The sequence below is a fragment of the Natator depressus genome, chromosome 6 (genome assembly GCF_965152275.1).
Source record: "Natator depressus isolate rNatDep1 chromosome 6, rNatDep2.hap1, whole genome shotgun sequence".
Classification (NCBI taxonomy): domain Eukaryota; kingdom Metazoa; phylum Chordata; order Testudines; family Cheloniidae; genus Natator; species Natator depressus.
Genome location: NC_134239.1, coordinates 68,557,304 through 68,583,727, shown reverse-complemented (window position 1 = coordinate 68,583,727; position 26,424 = coordinate 68,557,304). Strand labels below are relative to the sequence as shown.

At 41.7% G+C, this 26,424-nt stretch overlaps 2 protein-coding genes across 2 annotated transcripts; one reads left to right on the top strand and one right to left on the bottom strand.

The window, feature by feature from the left end:
* Window positions 1-1,786: 1,786 nt before the first annotated feature.
* LRRC57 (leucine rich repeat containing 57) lies at window positions 1,787-9,316 on the bottom strand. The gene is made up of 6 exons (XM_074955642.1): window positions 9,185-9,316; window positions 7,862-8,045; window positions 6,126-6,261; window positions 5,051-5,319; window positions 3,974-4,159; window positions 1,787-2,966 (listed from the first exon to the last, which is right to left on the bottom strand). The coding sequence occupies exons 2-6, from the start codon at window positions 7,943-7,945 to the stop codon at window positions 2,925-2,927; spliced, it is 717 nt and encodes a 238-aa protein (XP_074811743.1). The 5' UTR covers window positions 7,946-8,045; window positions 9,185-9,316; the 3' UTR covers window positions 1,787-2,924.
* An 18-nt stretch (window positions 9,317-9,334) lies between these two features.
* On the top strand, window positions 9,335-23,293 carry HAUS2 (HAUS augmin like complex subunit 2). Its single transcript, XM_074955641.1, has 6 exons — window positions 9,335-9,582; window positions 14,917-15,009; window positions 16,523-16,592; window positions 17,423-17,555; window positions 21,674-21,782; window positions 21,912-23,293. Exons 1-6 carry the CDS (start codon window positions 9,376-9,378, stop codon window positions 22,056-22,058), a joined length of 759 nt encoding a protein of 252 aa, XP_074811742.1. The 5' UTR covers window positions 9,335-9,375; the 3' UTR covers window positions 22,059-23,293.
* Window positions 23,294-26,424: the final 3,131 nt, after the last annotated feature.

Here is a 26,424-nt window from a genome sequence, read left to right as displayed (position 1 = left end):
TTAGTTCACTGGCCACATTATGTTGTCTAGCTTCTGGCTGCCAGAATCTGAAATATTCTTGCAGGTACTGTGTTGCTTTCAAGGCTCTTGTTTGAAAGAGGGTGCTGCCCCTAGACAAGCTTCAGTCTAGTAGTACATACAGAAGGCTCAAACAACATGCACATTTAAACTACCTACTCTTTCAAGTGCTGAACTCCTGTACTAACCTACTTTCCACATGGGAGAATTTACATGTTTGTTCTACTCCCATTAAGCAGCAGGATGGTGAACTCTTTTTTTAAAGTTACAAGACCGTGCAGTAGTTTAGAACTAGATAAATTACCGGTGGAAGGCACACAATCACTTATGTATATAATATTTATCTACTTGTGCTTTCCAGAAAGTAGGTGTTAGGCCTGGCCTACACTACAGGGTATGGGCAGCAGGTATCATCAGCTGGGGGAGGTTGTGCCTCCCCAAACAGCCAGGTGTAGCCCTCCCCATGCTCTGTGCCCAGGCATGCCCCCCATCCCCCCCCACTTCCTGCTCAGCCCAGCTTCAGTCTCCCTGTGGATGGCCTCAGCTTGGGCTGTGCCACTCACCCTCCTGGTGCTGGGGAGGCTGCAGCTGTGCTGCCCACCCTCCTGTTGCTCCAGTGCTAGGGGGCACTCTGGGGCTAGAGGCACAAGCTGGGGGGGAGACACACACTCTGGGCTCCAGTGCAGGGGTACAGAATGACTAGCCTCCCCCAGCTTGGGGTTCACACACCACACATGCTATGGGGCTAAGTCAACCTAAGTTATGTAACTCCAGCTACATTAATAACTCTTCCCATCAACTTACCTTACGCTTCTCATTCCAGTAGAGTACTGGAGTCGATGGGAGAGTGATTTGTAGTCAACTAAGCAGGTCTGCACTAGACCCTCTAAATTGACCCCTGGTGGATCAATTGCTGCAGCGTCATTCCCCAGTACATGTAGATGTACTTAGTATTTAGCTACTTGAGATATAGGTAAAATTAGTACTCACTTGAAGGATGGGAAATTAATACATTATCTATGTACTTTCAGACTTCTTGACTGTTTCTTGAATGAACTGAGCTCATGTTTAAGGATGACTAGCACTTTTACCTGTGCTAATGATGGTACTGCTCTGTCCCTAGAGCCACCACACAGGTAGAGGTGGTGGATTTTAGTGAAGAAGATTAGAAACCAAATCAAGTCCAACATGGAGGAAGTTATTCTTCAAAAAGTAACTGCTCCCACATGCTCGGATTTAAAATTCACCACACTACTCAATGTAGAGTACGTACAGAGCTTTTCAAGCTATGGGTGTTATTGTGAATTCAGCTAGATAGTTCCTTGCCATGTCTGACATTGCTTTAGGCACACATATATATACACACACACACCCCTCTACCATTCTTGTAGTGAAAGTTAAATGCCCGTCTGCTCAACATTTCTCTTTACTCTGCAACTTCAACTGTTATATCTGACTCTTATTGAATCTTCTGTATAACCACTTCCTCTCCATGATCTACCTTTCCCAGCAGCTTTGAAAGGTTTTACATTTTACTCCATATTTACATCTTTTGTACATCCACCCATGGAACTGACTAAGCATTTGAGCAGCTTACAAGTGATGCCTTAGGAACTGCTCCTATTAGAAATCCCAGAGGACTGGTCTTTTACTGTGCAAGTTTTTCTAGTAGAATTTCTATATAATTATTTTTGAACAGGTAATAGCATTTAACTAACTTGTCCCTCAAAGGCTTACTGTCTACCAGTCATTTTCTCTTTTCAAAAGCAGTGTCTTTATTTTTAGATTGTCACAAGTAGTTTTATACAAAAAAATCTAATATAGATTGGTAAAATAAAGCCTTCAGGTAAGCTTAATAATATAATCACATTGAAGTGGCAGAAATATGGTGAGAATTGAGACATTTAAAACTACAGTTTAAGTGTTTTACTAAAATAAATACACAAGTTAAATCTATTTTAGTACTTGTTACATAATTGCATACACTTTTAGCTCTTGCTGGGTGCTTTTGGTAGTAAGGCAGCCGTAATAAGATGAAAAAGTTTTAGACATGGCTCTGCAGATGTGAGGGCTCATCAGTGCACGGATAACAGTTTTTCCAGAAAACTACATTTTACTGAAGACACAGAGAAAACCTGTCAAGTAGTCCATTAAATAGCAGTATGTTCAAGCAGAAGGGAATAGTGGTTTTCTCCATAAGTTAGACATCCTGTAAATTGTACTGTGAATTGATATAACTGGTAAGAGAAAAGATGATAGAAACAAGATTTGATTACTAAAGCAGTTAATTTAAAATAGACAAGATAAATTAACCATGTAAGCTCATTTAACTATTTGTGCTTCATGAAGTGTACACAATTTTTAGTATTACAACAGATATGTGAAAGTTAACCTCCAGGCTAGAGGACATTTACAGCAAGTACTGTAGTATAATTTAATATTTTGGAATTATGGTGGTAGCAGAACTGCAGTACACTACCAGGCAAACACATGTTAGATGTAAGTATCCCACTTTAAACAATAGCTAACTCCCCTTTATAAGGATGCAGTAGCAACTGTTGTGAAAAAAAAGCTTATGTCCTCTACCTCATCAACTATATACTCCTTTCTCCACATAAGTCATCCTGAAAAGGGAGAAAGCCAGAAGTATAACCAGCTTCTAGCTAAATTTAACAGTTCAATGCCTAGGCTGCAATTTCCCAATATCAGATTTTTATTTGAAGTGGTGGTGGCAGCAACATAGCAGACTTATGAAATGAATATTGTCAGTTTCCTCATTGCCATCATCAAGCCCAAAACTTTCAATCTTGGTTTAAGCTGTCATTCCAAGCAGACTGTGCTGCTGATTATGCTGCTTTGGTCACCATCTTTTATGTCCAATGATACAGACTCAGAACAGCAGTCCATCATGTAAACTTCTTCTTGGTGGCTGTGAACCGCTCCATGTACTAAAAAGCAGAGAGCAAAGAGAAAGTTTGTTGTTCTGAAATTGCAAAGTCGGTGATACAAAAGCCATACTGAAACTGGCCATTCCTAACTTCACACAGAAAAGAAGTCATTTGGAGGTTTTATTGCTGGTGAACTACAACAGCATCCCATTCATGCAGCAAGGAAGTTTTAGAGTCATGAACATCTGCTGAATGAATTCGTAGATTTACATAAATAGGTACTACCTACAGCCTCCAAGCCAATACAGTAATTTGTCTCAGAGACCAAGCACCCCATTATCAGGTTTAGAGGATGCTGTGTGAATTAAAAAGCAAATACTGTAGACAATTCCCCTTCTATTATGCCTAGCCTCTACCCTATCTCATTCAATGGAGGTGCTTTGGTGCCTTATGATGATCACGTGATGCACCACCATCTTTGCACCAGCTGTCTTCCACTCTCACTTGTCACCCTAAATAGACAAGATAAACATCCACAAGAATACACTTCTCATTGAAGCATTTTTGTAAAGCTTCCCCAGAATAATTTGGGGTGGGGGAGAAGCAGGGATAGATGCTGGTCTAGTCTATTGTGATAAAACAATTGAGTTAAAAATAATAATGGCAAATACTTACTTCTAAGTACAACTGATTTTTCTTGAAAACATTAAAATCCTAGCTATATTCTACACACATATAGGGGAGGACCCAGGCCTATCATCTATGTCACTAAAACGCTATTAGAGTTTCCCTGTTATTTATTTTCTATCAAACCAACTTAAATTCCTTGCCATTCTCCCCACTATTAACAGAAAAGGTTCCTGAACCACAGACAGGTCCTTTGTTGTTATCTAATGGGCAAGGCATAAGGACCTTCCAAGGATGACATCTACTGCCAATGGCGGCAAAGATACTTGTGGACTGTTGCAAGTCTCATCCACCAGCAGAACTCTGATCCCCCAGTAGTCTGAGATGCATTCATGAGCAGGAAAGCAAAAAACATTCACTGGCAACATTTTTCTACAAACCTTGTCATAGCCCTCCAGTTCTCTGAGTTTCTTGATTTCAAAGAGATTACCCTCCACTGCAAGCAATGAGATCTGGGAATCACTGAGTATGCTCTGAGGAAGCATGCTGAGGTCTAGACAGTTCTCTTCCAAACGCAGGACTTTGAGGCGTGGACAGTGAGAGATCTGCACTGAGATCTGGGAAATCTGACATGGTCCAAAAGAAGAAAGTGGAAAAAAAGCTTGAACACAGTACATTTTTACTGATAATTTGTTATTTATAAGTACACTGATCTGTGTTTCACAACTACTACACAATCTGACTTCAGTTTACTCGGCCACTTTAACAACATTGTCGCTTGTAGATTAACTGGGTTAATGACAGGAAACGAGAACTACTTATTTTCCTAGCATGACTAGCATCTAGCAACTTTATATAATTTTAATTCTGAAGAAATATCATACCTCCTGACTTTAACCATATAAAGAGTTTGAGTATTTCTAAAATGAGACCCTGGAAGTGAAGCTGTCCTTAATTCTAATACCGTACACATGTGATGTGCAGTGGTGACATGAGTTCAAATCCATTTGACATTAATCAAATTAAAATAGCAAGAGATTGAAAAGCTGTGCAGAGCCAATAAACTGTTTAATCCTTTTATTCTAAGATTCATTCACCATGCAATTTTCACAACCACAGACAACTGGCATCTGGATACCTCTCCTCAAAGCAGGGCCCACCTGGGAACTTGAATAAAGGGCTTAGTACTACAATGCATGTGGTGGAGTGGGACAACAGAATAGAGTGGGTATGTCTGAGGCATTAATCTCACAACAGGAAAGTTATTGTTTAACAAAGTGAGCCTGACCCTATAAGGCTATCCCAGTAAGTCACATCAGGCAATAGAAGATATCACAGTAGATGAAAACGAGCTAGGTATTTATATGGATCCTCCACCACTGTCATACCCAAAAGGCATTCCTCTCACACTGAAGTGGTACCTGCCTGTCCTGACTTCTGTGGCACAGAGAGAACTAATTCTTTAAGACTCAATCACGCCTTAAGTCCACATGCCTCTAAAGCCTCAGTTTCCAGACCTGGTTCTGATTCAAATTGAGTTCAATGGCCTGCAGGTCCCCCACTGTGTCTGGCACACTCTGGATCTGGTTTCTTGAAAGATCCACCACATCTAGGTGATGAAGATTGCAGAGTTGGGTGGGCACAGTTCGAAGCTTGTTTCCAGAAAGGCTCAGGGTCTTGAGAGCCAAGAGTTGTCCAAAGGTGGCAGGCAGCTGCGTCAGATGGTTGCCATTCACATGCAAGGTCTCGAGTTTTTTCAGCTTACACAGCTCCTCAGGTAGAGCAGCTAACAATAAAATTATGAACAAAGAAATTACCTAATCTATTCAGAGGAAACTGCGAGTTTTCATATCCATTAAAAGCCGAGTCTGCTCCTGTGTGGAATATACAACACTATTCTGATAGGATTTTCCAAGACAAAATTCCTCTCTCCCAAACCACTACGCTAAACGCATTTTGAAACATTTGAATTAAGTTTAGGAGTGAAGTACTAGTTTAAATTTGTTCATCCCATTCATTTTAGGTAAACAGAATATAAATAGAGTTGAAATTTGGCCAAGACATGAGGCATAACACTTTACTTCCATAAAGGATGCTATGGCATTGCTAATGACTACAGGTGGTCAAGAACTTAGTTTTATCACTCACCCAAAAGACAACACCTCTAGTAGCACAGCACCCCCTAATTCTAGTTGCTAGCTTTGCTGGTCTTCAGGACACTGGCCCAACAGGAGTGACACCCACTGAATCAAAAGCACTGTTTTCTGCAGGACACCATCTTCAGAGGTTTTCCATGCAAGTACTAAACTATCTGACTTTCCTCAGCTTTTAGATCAGACAGGTCCACAGCACACAGTTATGTGGTTTTAAGTACTTACACGTTAGTGCAAAAGTGAAAATATAACAAAATTGCTAACTAGTTTTGAACAAATCTAATTTTCTCCTGACCATGAATTCCAAGAGATTTTAGTCTAAGCAACCAGTGTTTCCCTTTGCATTTTGTAAGAGTCAAATTATCACATTTAATGTCAGACCAACAACAAAGAAGTCTAGTTCTTTTTAGAAATCTGTGACAATATTAAAAACTCATACTCAGTTTGTTGTTGTTTAAAGCAAGACTCTTAAGAACAGAAAACTTTCCCATCAGTGGTGGCAGGATCTCAATTTTGTTGTTTGACAAGTCTATTGTCCTTAAGTTGCTAGCTAGCTTCTGCAGGTCTTCAGGAAACTGGGAGGGGAAAAAAAAAGTATATACAGCATTAAAAGAGCTGGTTTAACTTAATAATAGACAATATAATTTCATGTTATCAGTCTTTCAGTATTTACACTGCAGTTCAAGTTTACATTAGTCCACATGATGCACAGTGTCTCACCATCACCAAAACTGAGATTTACCGAATTCAAGCAAAAATAATATATGAAGTTAATTTTTTTCAATGGCACAAAAAATATAAATAATAAAAAAAATGCAAGGGACATTTTACAGACTCCTAGGAAAACTAATTCTTAGTCCAGAGTTCAGTCTAAATAAACAGGATAAAAATAAAGAAAAAAAGGGCGAGGATAGAAATATAGCACAATACCATTTACAAAAAACTTTTCATTTCTATGTTCTCTTTAATGCCTATTAATAACCTATGCTATTTGATTATTTCCCCCCTTTTGAAGCATGATGGAAGCTAAATAAAGCCCTTTCTTCCTTCAGTTCTCTGTTTTATTTTATATAGATTATAAAAAAACATTTCCTTCCATCTTACTCTAACGCTTGTTTGCTCTTTGGAACTTACCTCCTCTCTTATTCACATACTTTGCCATCATAAAGCACATGTGACATTGTTACATCATTCACTGGTGGATTTTTTTTTTTTTTTTAAATCATCTACTCTCACAGTCAGCAACAGCACCAAATATCTGCAAATATCTCCTAGTCCAGGGGCAGACCACAGGCCAAATCCAGACCACCAGATGCTTTTGAACGGATCCCAAAATTTACTTATTATTATTATTATTAATTTTTTTATTATTTTCTCTGGAGTCTGGATCTTGACCCAGAAATTTGGACCTGTTCTAGTCCTTGAGGGCGGGCTCATGTTTTAGCTTTTCCCTGCAAATTATAGCAGCAATTTATCATATTCCATCCCCCACCATTGCAAGAAAGGGAGGAGTGAAAAGGAAGATTAAATATATTAGAGAGGTATTTTACTCCCCCATCCACAAAAAGTAGCCTGGTGCCGTGCTATCTTGGACATCATACATACGGCAGCTAGACTCAACAGCAATTGTTTAACTCTTATTTGGATTTTTCTGGGAATTGGTCAAACAAAATCAAGTCAATCTCAGATAATGTGTTAAAACCGTACGCACTTACGGACATGCTTTACTTTTGTCACCTGAGCAGTTCCAATCAAAGGGACAATTCACATGACTAAGGTTAAGCATGTGAATAAGTGTGTGCAGGATTTGGACCTTAAAAGTATTTCACAAATTTCAGAGTATCTTGCATAAATATACGTAGTTATAAAACTTATCTTGTGCTCTCAAGTGAAGATTTTCTACTGAAAGCCACCTTTTTGGTTGCATAAACTTTTAAGAGTCCTGGATTTAATATATTTGTTTTAAATATAAAACCAGAAATTATGAAGAAATACAAGTTTCCAGGTAAGCGGAGCATCACTGATTGCTAAAGCAAAGATCCATGCAACAGTGAGGTGCCTGAAGCATTATTTATACAGCACAATTAATGCTCATGGCACTTTACCAAACAGAAAGATAGAGTCCCTGCTTAAGACAATTAGTCATGTACATGTGTAGCCAAAGAGTTCTACTACCTCAGACAGACCCTTTCCAGTTAGCTGGAACACGCCTGTTTTCTGGGCTGTCTCCAAGTGAGCTTTTAAGGCACTATTTCCCATCTTGATGGTCTTGTGTCAAGTATACAGATTTTGTTTAAGGCACAAACCCAGTCCAGTCTCTCTCAATCACGCTGCACTGGATTACATGAACCCAATTTTCCTGTTAAAAAGCAAATTTACAAAGTCATTTTGTGCATAAGAGTTTTCTTCCATGATGGCTCACCTGGACATGTTGAATGGTATGTTTAATGTATCAAGCTATATTTCTTATCCCTAGTTAACAAAATATAGGTCTTAATAAGATTAACCCGATTTATCATACTAAGATGCCTTCATTTAGAGTTGTCTGAATGCTAATTTAATGGCATGGAAGTTGGGAAGCATGCAATAGTGGAAGGAAAGATCGAAGTGTCAGACTAAGCCATGTGTACACTACAAACTTTAGTCAAGACAAATTATAGTGGAGTAATGCCACAGCAGTTACTATATCACTGATATGCATGCACACTTGTCTGACTGCATTAGTGCTTCATGAATTCAATATGTTAGGCTTGGTCTGCATTTAAAACTTCGGTGGACATGGCTACAGCGCTCAGGGATGTGAAAAATCCACATCTATGTGCTACAGCTAGGCCAACCTAACCCCCGGTTTAAAGGTCAATGGAAGAATGCTCCCATCAACCTAGCTACCAGTAGCTCAGGGAGGTGGAGTTCCTACAGTGATGGGAAAACCACTCCTGTCCCTGTAGTCTGGCTACAGCAGCATAACTAGGGCGCTATGGCTATGCCACAGTAGCGCCCATAGCGAAGACATGGTCTTAGATCCCTGAGTCTCGTAGAGGATTCGGATAATCTCGTTACATAAATGTAGGGATTCGTACGGTTCAGCACCTGATAGCGACAGTGTCCAGTTAAAACCCACAGAACAGCCGCCCCTGGGTTCTACGGTATCAAGGGGGAAGGAGGGCGACTGATTAAGCTAGTGACCGCCCCACCGCCAGGAGCTCGAGCAGCTCCAGCCAGTCCGAGCTCCCGGCGCGGGCCAGTCCTTCTGGGAGGAGGCCCAAAGGCGGCTCCGCTTCGGGCTGCGTAACAGAGTCAGAGACACCTCACGCCGCCGCCCCCAGTCAGAGCCCATCGGCCGCCGCCGCGGCGGCGCTGGCCCGTCTCGCCCGGCCAGCCGAGCCGCCGCTCGGGGCTGGGGGCGCCACAGGGCAGCCGGTGTCCCCAGGGCACCTCACACACCCTCCCCTGGCTGCGGCCCCAGCGACTGCCAGGCCAGAGACCTTCCCCACCTACCGCCGCTACCCTCTCTCCCAGCCGCGGCTCTAACTCTCCATCGCACGTCTCCACCCACCCACGGACCGGGTCTGGCTGGGCGTGAGAAGTCACCCAGCCGCCGCGAACCCCGGAACCGGAAACCAGGCCAGCGCCCCTCGACAGGACACATCCAACATGGCGGCAACACAGCCGCCAGCGCCGCTCCAGACATGCCACACCCAGCATGGCGAAGGGGGCGTGGCTTCGCCCCCAGCCTGAGCGGCGCCGGGGCGGAGCTTCCTGAGCGAGGGCGGGCGCGCGCGGAAGGTTTGGACGCGAAGGCGGCGATGGCCTGTTCGAACCCTTGGGACGCGGCTCAGCCCACAGCCGCGGGGCTGGTGCTGGCCAAGTGCCTGGCGGCGGGTGTGGTGACCCAGGTAAGGAGCGGTGGGGCTGGGCCATGGCCCCTCTCCCGGGGAACCGCGCGGCCCTTCCGCGAACGCGCCCGTGGGGGATCTTCGCGCCCGGGAGAGCAGCTGCTGCGCCGCCCCGGTTTCCAGCTGTGGGTGTCCGGCCCCCACCGTCAGCGCCCCGAGTAGGAGCCATCTCAACAGCGGGCAGCGTAGCAGGCTCTGCCCTGGCCCGGCCGGGTGGATGACACCGACACGCTCCCGGCTGGAGCAGGCCCCCGTCTGGCGTGGTGTGAGAGGCTACTTGTCCCCCATCCCCTAAAGAGCATTACAGGCAGTGCTTAATTTGTGGCAGGACTGAGAGTCCTTTAGGCTTGGCAGTTCATAGCCCCAGCACCTCTGAGCTTGCTGTATTAGTTATGAATGTAAAAAAATTCCTCGAGCTCCCGCACCTCTTGCGTTACAAATTAAGCACTAAGAAAAAGGAGTACTTATGGCACCTTAGAGACTAACAAATTTATTTGAGCATAAGCTTTCTTGAGCTACAGCTCACTTCATCAGATGCATTCAGTGGAAAATACAGTGGGGAGATTTATATACACAGAGAACATGAAACAATGGGTGTTACCATTCACACTGTAAGGAGAGTGATCAGGTAAGGTGAGCTATTACCAGCAGGAGAGCCCCGGGGGGTGGGGGCGTGCCCGGACCTTTTGTAATGATGATCAAGGTGGGCCATTTCCAGCAGTTGACAAGAACGTCTGAGGAACACTTCCATCTCTTTGGTCACTCGATGACAGACCTAAAAGTGGCAATTCTTCAACAAAAAAACTTCAAAAACAGACTCCAAGGAGAGACTGCTGAATTGGAATTAATTTGCAAACTGGATACAGTTAACTTAGGCTTGAATAAAGACTGGGAGTGGATGGGTCCTTACACAAAGTAAAAGTACTCCTTTTCTTTTTGCGGATACAAACTAACATGGCTGCTACTCTGAAAACTGTAAGGAGAGTGATCAGGTAAGAAGAAAAGGAGTACTTGTGGCACCTTAGAGACTAACCAATTTATTTGAGCGTAAGCTTTCATGAGCTACAGCTCACTTCATCGGATGCATACTGTGGAAAGTGTAGAAGCTCTTCTTATATACACACAAAGCATGAAAAAATACCTCCTCCCACCCCACTCTCCTGCTGGTAATAGCTTATCTAAAGTGATCACTCTCCTTACAATGTGTATGATAATCAAGGTGGGCCATTTCCAGCACAAATCCAGGGTTTAACAAGAACGTCTGGGGGGGGGGGGTAGGAAAAAACAAGGGGAAATAGGTTACCTTGCATAATGACTTAGCCACTCCCAGTCTCTATTCAAGCCTAAGTTAATTGTATCCAATTTGCAAATTCCAATTCAACAGTTTCTCGCTGGAGTCTGGATTTGAAGTTTTTTTGTTGTAATATAGCAACTTTCATGTCTGTAATCGCGTGACCAGAGAGATTGAAGTGTTCTCCGACTGGTTTATGAATGTTATAGTTCTTGACATCTGATTTGTGTCCATTTATTCTTTTACGTAGAGACTGTCCAGTTTGACCAATGTACATGGCAGAGGGGCATTGCTGGCACGTGATGGCATATATCACATTGGTGGATGTGCAGGTGAACGAGCCTCTGATAGTGTGGCTGATGTTATTAGGCCCTGTGATGGTGTCCCCTGAATAGATATGTGGGCACAGTTGGCAACGGGCTTTGTTGCAAGGATAGGTTCCTGGGTTAGTGGTTCTGTTGTGTGGTATGTGGTTGCTGGTGAATATTTGCTTCAGGTTGCGGGGCTGTCTGTAGGCAAGGACTGGCCTGTCTCCCAAGATTTGTGAGAGTGTTGGGTCATCCTTCAGGATAGGTTGTAGATCCTTAATAATGCGTTGGAGGGGTTTTAGTTGGGGGCTGAAGGTGACGGCTAGTGGCGTTCTGTTATTTTCTTTGTTAGGCCTGTTCTGTAGTAGGTGACTTCTAGGAACTCTTCTGGCTCTATCAATCTGTTTCTTCACTTCAGCAGGTGGGTATTGTGGTTGTAAGAATGCTTGATAAAGATCTTGTAGGTGTTTGTCTCTGTCTGAGGGGTTGGAGCAAATGCGGTTGTATCGTAGAGCTTGGCTGTAGACAATGGATCGTGTGGTGTGGTCTGGATGAAAGCTGGGGGCATGTAGGTAAGTATAGCATCAGTAGGTTTCCGGTATAGGGTGATGGTAGTGTGACCATCGCTTATTAGCACTGTAGTGTCTAGGAAGTGGATCTTTTGTGTGGACTTGTCCAGGCTGAGGTTGATGGTGGGATGGAAATTGTTGAAATCATAGTGGAATTCTTCAAGGGCTTCTTTTCCATGGGTCCAGATGATGAAGATATAATCAATGTAGTGCAAGTAGAGCAGGGGCATTAGGGGATGAGAGCTGAGGAAGCATTGTTTTAAGTCCGCCATAAAAATGTTGGCATACTATGGGGCTATGTGGGTACCCATAGCAGTGCGGCTGATTTGAAGGTATACATTGTCCCCAAATGTGAACTGCTGGAAATGGCCCACCTTGATTATCACTACAAAAGGTTTTTTTTGTTTTGTTTTTGTTTTTTTTTCTCTCCTGCTGATAATTGCTCACCTTAAGTGATCACTCTCCTTACAGTGTGTATGGTAACACCCATTGTTTCATGTTCTCTGTGTATATAAAATCTCCCCTCTGTATTTTCCACTGAATGCATCCGATGAAGTGAGCTGTAGCTCACGAAAGCTTATGCTCAGATAAATTTGTTAGTCTCTAAGGTGCCACAAGTACTCCTTTTCTTTTTGCGGATACAGACTAACAGGGCTGGTGCTCTGAAACCTACATTAAGCACTGATTACACTCTGGATTGCCTGTGGCAAACGTAGACGTCTGCTCTAAAAAACAGACTGCTATTACAGGCTTTAGGAGAGCTAACTTTTGTTAGGCTTTGTTCTGTAGTTCTTGATCTTCTTTAGCTCCTTAGATCTTTTTTGAACATAAAAATAAAAAATTTTCAGAGGCTGAGTTAGAACACATTTGCTCACTGTGGTTGTCTGCTGTGCCCCCAGGTATTTGCTTCTGGATGGCTTTCTGCTACTAGGGTTTCATTTGCACAATATGAATGTCAACAGAAGGTGCTAGATCTAAATGGGCAGCATTGATTCTGCTCTTGGAACGTAGGGATAAAGTGTAATGGTTCCATTTATTCCTGTATCTGTACTGTCAAAATAGTCTAATAGATCTATGCCTCCACTTTCAAGTACTTCTGTTAAATTTAATCTCCCTATCAATCCTGTGCAGAGAGCCATGTGGACAGATGCCTGCACAGAGGTTCATGTTCAGGGTTACTATTTGTAGCTAAGGCCCTTTGTTTTCAGTTTTTAACAAAAAATTCCTGGCTTTTACAAAAGCTATTATGCATGTTTTTCCAATTTTCACCTGAATTTTGGACCACTCAATTACATGGAAATATTGAGTCTTAAGAAATTTCAGTATATTAATTAGGTAGCTAGGTTTGTTAATAATAAATTAGTCTAAGTGTAAATGTGAGGCTGTCTCTTAAAGTAAGACAGTGTAGCGGAAGATACACGTACATGTGTACATACTGTTAATGTACTGTTCATGAAATAAACCACAGCATTAAACTGTCCTTACTTAAAATACTCTTACTTTTCTCTTTGTGCCTTTTTTCTGTTCTCCCTTCCCCCAATATTAACCCTGATATTTTCCTAGAAAACTGTGAAGTTAATTTTGCACAGTTTTTCACCTTTTTTGTTGTTGTTGTTTTGGTAATAAACACTGACATGTTTCTGGGAAATTTTAAACAAAAAACAAAGGACCTTGTTTGTAGCATAATCTTGCTTGTTGCATAAGTCCTTTCACAATCACTTTATTGAATTATTTTTATTTTTTGAATTATAGTAGCACCTGGAAACTCCAACAAAGTTGGGGGCTCTACTGTACTAAGAGCCATGGAAACAGATAGTAAGAGACCATCCCTAAAGAGCTTAGCCCTTGTCTATACTACAAACTTATGTTGGTATAACTGTTGCTTAGGAATGTGGAAAATCCACACCCCTGAGTGACAGAGTTATACCAACCTAACCCTTGGTGTAGACAGCACTCTGTTGATGGAAGGGCTTCCTCTCCTCTGCCTCTCGGGGAGTTGGAGTACCTGCACTGAAAGGAGAAGGTCTCCTGTCAGCATAGTAGTGTCTTCACTAAGCACCACAGCGGTAGAGCTGCACTGGTGCTGCTATGCTGCTGCAGCACTGTAAGTGTAGACAAGCTCTCACGATCAGACTGAGTGTTCTTGGTGGTTGACCCAAGATTGTGGAATGAACTTCACTGTAACTAAGGACCATCCCAAACCTTACCACCTTTCACACCTTGCAAGAAGCATTGCTCTGACCTTGCCATCTCTAATATAAACTCAGAGGTGTGTGTGAATGTGAATACAGTATATAAATTCCAAAAGGAACACTGCATACACTTCTTCCCCTGGGAGAGAAAATGAAAGAACAAACCTGTGGCATGTTAGTCACATTATTTAGTACACTACTGGAAGTCGCTCAAATGCTATGGTGATGAGCATGGTATAAGAAATTATATAGAATAGAATCTAAATAGACAAAAGGAGGAAGGGGAAACTGAGATATAGAGTGGTAAAGTGCTTTGCCTAAGGTGATGCAGCACATCGGTGGCATAGCTGGGAATTGAACTCTGGTCTTCTGATTCAGTGCCTTCTCCACTAGCCATGCTACTTCCTAGTACATTGGTTTGGAGGGTTTAGTTATTTTTTTCCCCCTTAAAGTACAATGTGTGTCTTCAAATAAGATGCCATTTATAATAAATCCATGTTTATGCTGATAGAAACAATGTTAAAATTGAAAGGGGAGAGAAGAGAAATCCCTCCCGGCTGTGTCTGATGAATTTCATTCAATTTTGAATGTTAACTGTCCATGCCAGGGATGACTATCCCTTCCTCTTGTTTATACTTCTAAAGCGTAAACTTCTGTCTTTAGATGCATTCCAATGCCGTAGATTTAAACAACAAATCTTTAAGGAGGATGCTCCCAGACTCTTCTGTAAGGACTTCGCCTTTGTAGAATTTTTATTTTTGTAAGCCCATTTTTGTCCTTCTGAAATGTTTCCTCAGCTGCCTATGCAAGATTTATGTTTCCCAAATCATTAATGTTAGTAGAAACTTAATGCAACACATAGAAAGATCCTGCCAGTTGCACTAATATTCTTGATAACCTTGAAAATGTTCTAATTGCTGTGACTTCTTATTGCTACTGACCTGGTACAACCCTTTCTTGTTGTTCCTTAATAGGAGATGTTGGATTTATCTGCTAAACAAGCCCCATGCTTTGTGCACCTTACTGAGGTGGAGAAAATTGCAGACATCCGAGCTGAAATAAACCAGGTAAATCCATCGGTATCAGGGGTGCATATTTCTATATGATGGGTAAGACAACATACTAACTGTTCTTTACCTTTGTACTGCCCCCTCCATGTAGAAAGCACATTTTTATGCTGTGTTTTTACCATTATATAGTAGAAAGCATAAAGCAGGCTGGAGAAGAGAAATAATATGTAAAATATAATGGCAGGTGTTGTTAATAATTTAGTTTTTAACAGTTGGTAGCTTTGTCACAATTTAATGAATTACCACAAAGGAAAGAGAGACCCATATAAAATTCCTTTCTTTCATAATAATTGCAAAGATGCAACCCGTTGTATCTGGTGAACAAACTTTATCTAAATCTTCTTGAAGAAACTGGGGAAACAGTTCTGAACATCTGTTCTCCTTAGATCAGCAAACAACAACTGTTTTTTTTATAGGCAACTGGACCACTTCCACTTTAACAAAATAAGGGCTTCTCTACACAGGGAGCTATTCTTGGTTAGCTCCATGTGTGGTACTCTTATTCTCTAATTCTCTTTATACTCTAATTAATAAGAGTGCCTTATTCTGAATTACTTTAGTCCTTTTTGGATGTGGTTTAAAATAATTCAGAATAAGACTCCCTATCCACACAGAGTTAATCTTAAAATAATCTTCTTTAAATTCACAACCTACCTTATTCTGGATTAATTTTCACATGTATAAATCCCCTAATGGTACCTTTCTTACAGTTCCATTCCTTAGACTCCCACTACTGTCTAAACTAGCTGTTAGATTTAAGTTCTATGAGATGTATTCTGAATTTCTCTGTTGTTGCTATTGTCTGGTGGTAACGCTTAACTACTGAATTATCCAGTGCATACATTAACAGTGGGAAAGTCATGCCATCAAACAGCACTGCAGACAGCCAAATGCCCATTGGCTTAGCTGAAGAAGAGGTTAGACCAGTGGTTCTCAACCTATTTACACTTGTGACTGCCTGGCTCACATACTGCAATTAATATCTAGGAATTAAACCTGAAAAGGTTCCACCTGGTACAATATATAGCAGTCCATCTGTTTAGCAACACGGGGCATGTGAAGACATTAACCACATTCTGGACTGGCTTCCCATTGAATAAATCAAATTAGAGGTCTGTCCAAGATCACCCCTATGAAAGCAGCTGTGTTCCCCTGGAGCCAAGGAACTGTTTGGTACTCGGGAGAGATTTGTGAGTGTGAAAGCCTACTTTTGCAGGAACTGGACTTAGACAATGGAACTCATTCCCAGAAGAAATAAAAATGATCAGAAGCTTCACTGCATTAAGAATTAAATGCAAAACTCAGCTCTTCGTGCACAGATACTCAACACAACCATACAAACTAATCTGTTTAAAAAAAAAATTTCTTACAGACATGGAAGGATGAATGTGGTATTCTTATTTTGAATACATAGATGCTCAGAAGGTGGGGGGATATCCACAGGTATATAGGTAAATAGAAAGTAAACCATATGAAAATCAAGTGTAGGTATTTTTTATGCCTTTTGTAGAAGAGCTTGGAAACTGAAATCCTGGGACTGGAAAAGGAAACTGCAGATATTGCTCACCCATACTTCCTGAGTAAGTGGCTTTGTTCAGGGGAACAATTATTAGTTTTAGGCTCTTTGACCTGGATGTCATCAAATGTGTTTCACCTCCATTGAGTTCCCTGTTTCTCATCACTACCATTGCCCTTGTCATCCACTGGTGTGTAGTGGCCCCTGAGGCGCTGATGGGTGGTCAGCCAATAAAGGGTGTTTGCACAGCAATGCAACTAGAACCCTCCATGTCACTAGTGACCATGTGTATGTCCTTTGTGGTATTCCACTTAATATCTTAGGCCCCAGGGGGCAGAAGTTCTGGGAGCATTCATAAACCATTGTGCCCCAGCAGTGCTGCACATAAACCTGCTGCCTTCCCAATTACTCAACAGATGTATATACTTTATTCATATGTAATGTCACTCAGAAGAACTTTTGGGATTTTATTTTGGTAGTTTCGGGCAAGATCACCTCTTTTTTTGTCTTTATGGATCTTTTCTTCTTGTCCACCACGACACAACCCTGAAGGAAATTCTTATTACTAAAATACTATAGGGTGCAGGTCATATAGGGATTTTTAGATGGAGCTACCAGATTCCTTAAAACCATGCTTGTTACTAAAGTGATACCTTTTTAAGGACTAGATGTCCTGAGCCTCTTTGGAACATATCCTAGTACTACTTCCTAAATCATTCAACAGGGACTAGTCTGGTTACTGCTATCCTCCCAGAGCCTGAGCCTGTCACTTGCACAGTGGAAAAACTGCTGGAAAACCTGAGTCAACTCAATGCAGAATGAGTTTCTGCTCTTGCTCCATTGGTCAAACAATTTCCAATCAGTATTCCTTTGATATTTACCTCTGTTGTGTAGCTCAGAAATGCCAAGCTCTGCAAGTTATGAATAAACACTTGGAAGCAGTGCTGAAAGAGAAGAGGACTCTCCGGCAGAGGTTAATGAAGCCCTTGTGTCAAGAGAACTTGCCTATTGAAGCCATATTCCACAGGTGAGTTCTTCGAAAATAGCTGTTAGCATGTAGCCTGCACCTGTATTCATGTCCAAATAAGCTACTTTTGCCTGACAATAACCCCTGGTAGGGGGAGCACAACTGTTGTATCAAAAAGTTGCTAAAGTAAACTCATGCTGCTAGTCAATGTGATGAGTTGCACCCCCCCGTTGCCACCTGATGTATTGGGGTTTCACTGAGCCTGCCTTCTTCACTAGTCTGGGCTCCCTCTCCCTGTTTTGCTGATTTAAGCTTTCCAGCCTCTGGCAGCACACATGCACAGGTAGGGATGCACCAGCCCAGCACTCAAGTGCACACCCCCTTTGGGGCGTAAACCCAAAATAATATTGTCTTGTGCTGTGTAGAAAAGTCTGCACAGCGCAAGCTCATAAAAATTTGCCCTCTCCGTCAATGAGGAGAGAGATATGCACAGCTTCTTCTCTCCCTACCCCCCCGATATGAATTGCACAAACTGGGTTATATTATAAACAAGAAATAAGTTTATTAACTATAAAAGGTAAATTTTAAGTGATTATAAGGGATAGCAAACAGAATAAAGCAGATTACTAAGCAAATAAAACAAAACCCGCATACTAAGCTTAAGGTACTATACTGGTTTCAAGAAGTAATTTCTCACCCTAAATGTTGATTTTGGGCAGGTTGCAGAAATTCTTGAAGGTTAGCTACCCTGCTTGCAGCTTAAATCTTCGGGTGTCTCAGTCACAGACCAGATCCCTTTTCCAACCTGGGTTCAGTACTCCTCCCCCTTTCCCTTTGTCCTTGTTCCTTAGGTGTTTCCAGCAGTCATTCTGGGTGGGGATTCAGCAAAGAGTGAACCAAGATCAACTTACTCTCCAGCCTTAAATAAGATTTACATAAGGTGGGAATCTTTTGTTTCCCAGTCTTGACCTCCCCTCCTTTTAGAGGAAATTTACTAGAAGTCCAAGATGGTGTTTAGTACCAGGTGACATGACCACATGACCTACTAGTGTCCCAGCAACACCTGTCAGGAAGGAGAAAGATTAGTATATTCCAAGTCTTATTGTTTCTTCCTAATGGCCCATCAAGGCTGATGGCCTGTTGTCTGGTGGGTGTTTCCCAAGTCCACACTCAGTTGTAATTGTTACATAGTCAATATTCTTAACTTTAGATACAGAAATGATACATGCATACAAATTGGATAATCACCAGGTGCATAACTGGTTGGAAAATAGTTCCTAGAGTGTAGTTTTCATTGGTTCTCAGTCGCGCTGGAAGGGCATAATGAGTGGGGAACCGCAGGGATTGGTTCTGGGTCTGGTTCTGTTCAATATCTTCATCAATGATTTAGATAATGGCATAGAGTACACTTATAAAGTTTGCAGACGATCTCAAGCTGGGAGGGGTTGCAAGTGCTTTGGAGAATGGGATTAAAATTCAAAATGATCTGGACAAACTGGAGAAATGGTCTGAAGTAAATGAGATGAAATTCAATAAGGACAAAGTCAAATGAAAAGTACTCCACTTCGGAAGGAACAATCAGTTGCACACATACAAAATGGGAAATGACTGCCTAGGAAGGAGTACTGCAGAAACGGATCTGGGGGTCATAGTGGATCACAAGCTAAATATGAGTCAACAGTGTGACACTGTTACAAAAAAAGCAATCATCATTCTGGGATGTATTAGCAGGAGTATTGTAAGCAAGACACAAGAAGTAATTTTTCCACTCTACTCCGTGCTGATTAGACCTCAACTGGAGTATTGTGTCCAGTTCTGGGCACCACATTTCAGGAAAGAGGTGGACAAATTGGAGAAAGTCCAGAGAAGAGCAACAAAAATGATTAAAGATCTCGAAAACATGACCTATGAGGGAAGATTGAAAAAATTGGGTTTGTTTAGTCTGGAGAAGAGAAGACTGAGAGAGGACATAAGTTTTCAAGTACATAAAAGGTTGTTACAAGGAAGAGGGAGAAAAATTGTTCTTAATCTCTGAGGATAGGACAAGAAGCAATGGGCTCAAATTGCAGCAAGGGCAGTTTAGGTTGGACATTAGGAAAAACTTCCTAACTGTCAGAGTGGTTAAGCACTGGAATAAATTGCCTAGGGAGGTGGTGGACTCTCCATCATTAGGAATTTTTAAGAGCAGTTTGGACAAACACCTGTCTGGGGTGGTCTAGATAATACTTAGTCCTGCCTTGAGTGCATGGGGTTGGACTAGATGACCTCTCAAGGTCCCTTCCAATTCTATGATTCAGTAAATTCTAACCTTTCCAATGACACCTTACAAGACCCATCTTGCATAAAATGTATCTTATGCAATATCCCTATCATAAGCATATTTCCTTAAGAATATATGGGGTATAATCTCACAGTCCAATCCACAGAAACTCTTATGTACACAAATGCAGCAGTTTTTCCAGTGTTTTCGGTTTGGACCTCCTTATTGGAGACATTGTCAGTAATGAATTATATGGTGAAAACTTAAGAAATTTCAAGTACGTTATTATTCTAGAGAGGCCACAAAATGCTAGAAAACTGGTTTTAAAAGTATTTTTAAAAGACCCATTTATGAAAATTTAATCTATTCAATGAAACCACTCAAACTTTCATAAAAGTCATGTATGGACCCCTTTAAGTTGTGAGTTTGGGAAGGAAGTATTTTGTTCTTCCAAAATCCAGTGGAATAAGACCTCAATTTAACTGCATTTTTCAAAATAGTATTAGCAATATAGTTGACTCGTCTCTCCATAATGTAGCAGCTGGCAGTAAGCTGCTCTTAGCTAACGCTAGTTGACTTGAGACTTGGTCTGAACCAATCTGAAGAACAGTATTGATGGTATACAGTGGTAACTGAATAACCTTAACCAGGATAACTCCCATATCTGAGATCTTTATTTGAGCTACATGTAACCATTATTCTATACATTACTGAGAAAGATGGGGCGGGGGGAAAATTGATAGTAACAGAACTACTTCTAAAAGCTAGCAATTGACTGTTTTTTTTGGTCACTGTAAAAGGTATCGAAAGAGAGTAATGTCTCTGTCACATGGTGATTGGCCCTTTTAATAGTCTTATGAAAGGGCTGAGTGAGATCAGACTGAGGTGGAACCACATAGTGTGGGCACGTTCCTGTGGAAGGCCCTCAGCCAGGGTTTGCAGGAGACCAGGTACTCCAAAGGAACCAACATAAGGGCCCATTGCTCTGTTCCGGAGCAGGGAAGGACACAAAGAACAGTTGCACAGGAGCTGAGAATGGTACTCCAAGGGAACTGGCCTGGGGGGGTTGAGTGCTCTATTCCAGAGCTAGAAAGACTCTCAAAGGCAGCCCAGATGGGCTGGGAACGTGGCCCAGAGGGAGCACTGAAGAGAAGCCCCCGAAAAGCAGAAGAGCCTTCTTGTTTGTTGGGACTTCTCACTTGAACTTTTGCTACTTTGGAAGGGGTTAAAGTTGTTTGTGACTTGACCGGAGATCTAAACCACATGTCCAGCACAGAGCAGTGTATGGAGTGGGGAGGAGACCCTCACTAAGGAAGGGAGTGCCAGGACTGTCTTGCTTGATCAGCTGGGGTACTGTGGGGTGGCCATGTCCCATGACACTCTTACACACTGAACCTTTGTGCATGTGTTCTGTCTTTCCTCTAGCAGATCACAAAACAGCTTTTCTTGTATCTTTCAAATAGATGTGTTTAAATTCTGGGTTCATATAACACTTAAGTTGTATGCTCAGAACAAGTCTCCAAAACCAAATAACATTCTAGTGTAGTACCAAGTCTCCTTTCTTCTGTGCAGCTTGTTCACCATCCACACATGGATAAGCCCATAGATATATGGTACATATTCTTCATAACTAGCCATGTCTTTCACTGGCATGTATTTAATTTACTGAGTGCCACCAAAGAGAGCATTTGCTGACAAGCAAAGATGATGATGCTCCTGCAGCCTGTGCCTTCATTGCTGATTCAGTTGTATTGTTTCTGCTGAGATTTCCTCTCCAGACAGGAGGTCAGGAATTCCCACAATTGTTGTGGAAGGGGGTTAGAGGAAAAAAATCAAGGAAAGACAGGAATGAGAGGCTTAAGATTAAACTGTGCATCATTTTGAACAGCCTGTTTTTGGATTTCTTCCCCAATTAAAGGTATGTAGCAGAGTTATTGACATTGGCAGTGGCCTTCATTGAGAAACTGGAAAGCCACTTGCAGACAATAAGGAGCATCCCTCAGATACCCCTGACCATGAAAAACATGGTAAGTAGTGGAGGTGGTTCCTTTTCCCATCTCCTGTAATGCTCTTTCCCTCAAAATGCTACATCGTTTGATTACTTAACCCACCTTTTAGTATCTCCTAACTCCTGAAACTCCCATCTTGTATTCCAGGACAATGCTCTGGCAAAAATTAACTTGCTTGTGACAGAGACTGAAGAGCTGGCAGAGCAGATACTGACGTGGAGAGAGATGCAAAAAGGAATCCATTATGACAGCTCCCAGATCACTAATGAATCAGATCCTAGCTTCAGAAGCTAAGTTTCACCATAAAACATCTTATTTGTGCAGAAGAAAAGATGACCAGTTGAAAGCTCTGTTTTTTACCAGTCCTGTGTGATAGCGGCAGTATATTTGTACCTTAGTCTAACTAGAGACTTCATGGTTGGATATCTCCCTGTTCTAGAAGGGATATTTTAGTTGGTCACAAGTGATTATTAAAATTGGACAATGATCTGTAAATAACAGAACTTATTGTTTAGGTGTAATTCCTCTTTGGAGTTTCCTGATATGTTCACACATATCTCCTTGAAGCAAGCCAATGGAACTGTCATACATATATTTAAAGGTAGAATGCAAAAGATCTGTTTCAGTATGGCTAAAGCACATGATGTAATGACTAAGCTTGTTTCTGCAAGCATTTTGAGATCATATGCTATATTTTCTTTGTAAGTATAACAATTGTAAAAAATGTATAGTAGACTATAAAATGGGAGACTTAAGCTTCTGTGCACAATTTTTATTACAAAATAGCCAAAACTACAGTAGCACAATCTGGAGGAGTAGTTCAATGCTCACTCATTTTTAAAGTATCTTCTGTCAAATGCTTTTTAAGTGAAGGAAGGTACCTATGAGATCCAGCTTTCTCTTGAAGGAGACTGTTCCCAGTGCCTCCCACAAAATACTCAGTTAATCCATAACAAGTTGTTCTTTACTGATTATTTAATTATTCGTCTATATAATAAGAGTCCAAGAATTTCACTCTGAAGCCTAAAATTTTACTTTGTCAGTGTAAAGCAATTGAAGCACCTAGAAGTGTGGTTGAGGGCTCGTTATGTTCAGAATATCTCCAGATTTGAATAATAACTGGGATTTGCTGCCTGTTGCCATCCAGTTTTTAATTTCTCAGCCATTTTGACTTTATGAATTGCACCTCTTCTACAGCAAGACATGCTGTAGCACCTAGGATCCCCAGAACAAAAAAAACCTCTCAAAGAACTTACAAACTAAGGAAGATCTTACAATCTTTGATTCTTGTAAAGTTACAAACACATTTGTGCTTCCGGTAACTTAGACTTTCCAGTACGTATGCCACTCTTCCCTCCAATTCTTTAATGGTGTTGTCAGTGGAGCTCTGCAGCAGGTATGTGACTGCTAGGTCTTCAGTTCTTCTGCAGAGCTCACCCTCTGAACAGAATGTAAAACCTAGTCACCTGTAGCTCAGATGAACGTCCAGGTATTCCATTTGATTTGTTGCCAGCCACTCCCTCTTCCCCCCCCCCCCCGCTTTTTTTAAAATTCTGTTTGAAAGATTAGAGCAATGCATTTGAAAGTATCATTTCCAACATTTAGATTTCACCTTCAAAATGTGAAGGTGAAATCTAAATGTTGGAAGTGATTCTTTCAAATGTAGATTTACCTCTCTGCTGGCTGCTCCAGATGCCTGAAATTATATACCTGCCCTGCTAGGAAGTTCTGCGTGACTGCTCTTGCAGCTTCCCTTTGAGAGTCATTTTTCTGCAGGGAAGCAAAGAAATCTGCAGGGGACATGAATTCTGCACACGTGCAGTGGCACAAAATTCCCCCAGGAGCAGGTGGAGAAGAGGATGCTAGCATTAATTGTGCTGTTTCTGTAGATAAATAGGAGGTTTCACTCTACAAGGTTAAAATCTGTTTTTCCACTACACTATTTCTTTATTACTAGTGAGGACAAAATCAGGGATAAGGCAAGTTGCAGCTGCACAGTGCTTAACTGCCTTTCCGACAGATTTGTTGCCTGCCACTCCCTCCCCCCACCCCTATTTTTTTTTTTTTTTGGTATAGTCTAGCAGTTTGGGCAAGAAAGAGGCAAAATGGAGGTGTTTCCAGGGACTTTAATAGTTTCTGCTATGAGGAGGGAATCCCATTGTTCTTACTGTGGAAAATTACAGCAACAAGATGCAGTTTGGAGTCACGTGGGCAAGTCACATGTCCATGCATTTCACCTAGTCACAGCAGGAAATTCCATTAAGTATACATGATCCATGGTCCATTGTCAGTTAAATGTTCTTTTGATAGGTCACTCAATATGAATAGTCCCTCCAAGATGTGCTGGCTAACTACTTTGTGGTGTTACCCCCATAGGCACTGACTATGTGGGTGCTCTGGGGTTGGAGCACCCAGGGGGAAAAATTAGTGGGTGCTCTGCACCCACCTTACCTCCTCCACCTCCTCCCCTGAGCGTGCCCTATCCCAGCTCCTCCACCAACCTCCCAGCGCTTGCCCCCACCAAACAGCTGTAGCAAGCTCTGGGAGGGAGGGGGAGAAGCGGGAATGTGGTGCCCTTAGGGGAGGAGGCGGGGCCGGGGCAGGGATTTGGGGAAGGAGTCTAATAGGGGCAGCGAGGGGACGGAGTTGGGGTGGGGACTTTGGGGAAGGGGTTGGAATGAGGGCGGGGCCGGAGGCAGAGGGGAGTCGAGCACCCACCAGTGCCATTAGAAGTTGGTGCCTATGGTTACCCCAGGATCAAACATTTGAGATCCAAGTATAGAGCCAATACTTATAACTTCAAATACAAAAATGATACGGGCATACAGATAGCATAATCATAACCTTTTTATAGACACCTCTCGACAACCTTTGCACAAGATTTGCAGCAAATATATAACAGTGGTTGCAACAATGATCTATATGGTCATATTTTAATCGGATAACGTCACAAGGAGCATAGGCACCAACTCCATGGGTGCTTCGGGGCTGGAGCATCCATGGGGAAAAATTAGCGGGTGCTCTGCACCCACCGGCAGCCAAGCTCCCACCTCCTTGCCTTCTTTCCCTCCCTTCCTCCCAGCGTTTCCCGTCCCCCCCTCCGCCTTGACTTCTGTGCTTCCATTTCTCCTTGTGTAAAATGGTGTGCTATTTATATATTTTCTTCCTGTTAGAATTAATATTTGAAATTATTCGTATGGATATGGGAAACCACCAAATACTAATGTAACCATAAATTCCTTTATTAAATCCAAAGGCTAAAAGGTACTTATACAATTGCTCTAAAAGTGCCTAAAAAACCTAAATAATAAGCACTTTACTACACCCAAACAATAATTAAACACCTACAAACATTTGATCAAGATATGTACAAACCAGCTAAACCCACGGGTGCTTAGATCCATATTGGCTGGCTCCAATGGTGTTCGGCATGTATTAGCAATGAACCGTTTAAGTGTTTACTTTTCTATATCCTTTAACAAACAAGTGATCTCATTGCCAATTACTGACTTCCACTAAAAAACAATTTGAGACAGTTCACCCTTATTTCCAGTCTTAATCCAGATAAGATTTATAACCTTCTTTCTTCCCAAGGCCTGTCCTTTCCTCCTTCTGGCTGCCCAATAGCTTTCCATTGCACCTAGATTCACACAGGGTTTAACACTAGTGTGTGGACTGGGAAGGGCCATATTGGCTCATTTTAAGACATTCCTTTTGTCTTATCTAAAACCATCTGCAATCACCCCTATTGGTCAAAGGTTTCTTTGTAGAAACTTCCCCTTATCTCATTATTCTTTGAACAAGACATCCTCCCTACTTCATTCCTTCTGGCCTTGTAATTTATAATTTTCAAGGCCTTCTGTCTACTTGCTAGTCAGGACCTTTGTTTACAACACATATATATTTCCTTACCAAACTAAGATAACTCTTAATTATTTAATTTCATATTTATCCTACACCTTCTGTCCATGTTGTTGTTAGGTTGTGCTTGTAAAGTGCTCTGAACTTGTAAAGCTCCATGTGGTGTTACCTCACATAGGCTATAAGTGAGAAATAAACTGGGGATGCACATTAGTAGGAGGGGTGTATAATTGCAATATAATAAATTAGTTTTTAAAGGACAGTATCACCAAGTATTAAGCCTCTTCTCATATTATAGAGTAACCATTAGAAGTAATCATAGTTTAATGACTGGTTTCAGAGTAGCAGCCGTGTTAGTCGGTATTCGCAAAAAGAAAAGGAGTACTTGTGGCACCTTAGAGACTAACAAATTTATTTGAGCATAAGCTTTTGTGAGCTACAGCTCACTTCATCGGATGCATTCAGTTTAATGACTGTTCATGGATTAACTGAGATGGAAAAAGCATGCTGACTAAGATTCCATAAGGAACAAATGACCTGGAGATAGTTATTTTGTAAAGGGAAACGTTCTATCATGCTGCATTACAATTAGAATAATAAATCCTTTTTGACTCTGTTTTATGACTAGTGTAAATAGAGATGATGTTAGCATTGTCCCTGGATATCACTAGTGGGAGATGCCTAACTATGCAGACTAAATAACCCCAGTTACCTCAGCCTCTCCTCGTAAATCATGTGCCCCAGCCCCCTAATCATTTTTGTTGCCCTCTGCTCGACTCTCTCCAATTTGTCCACATCC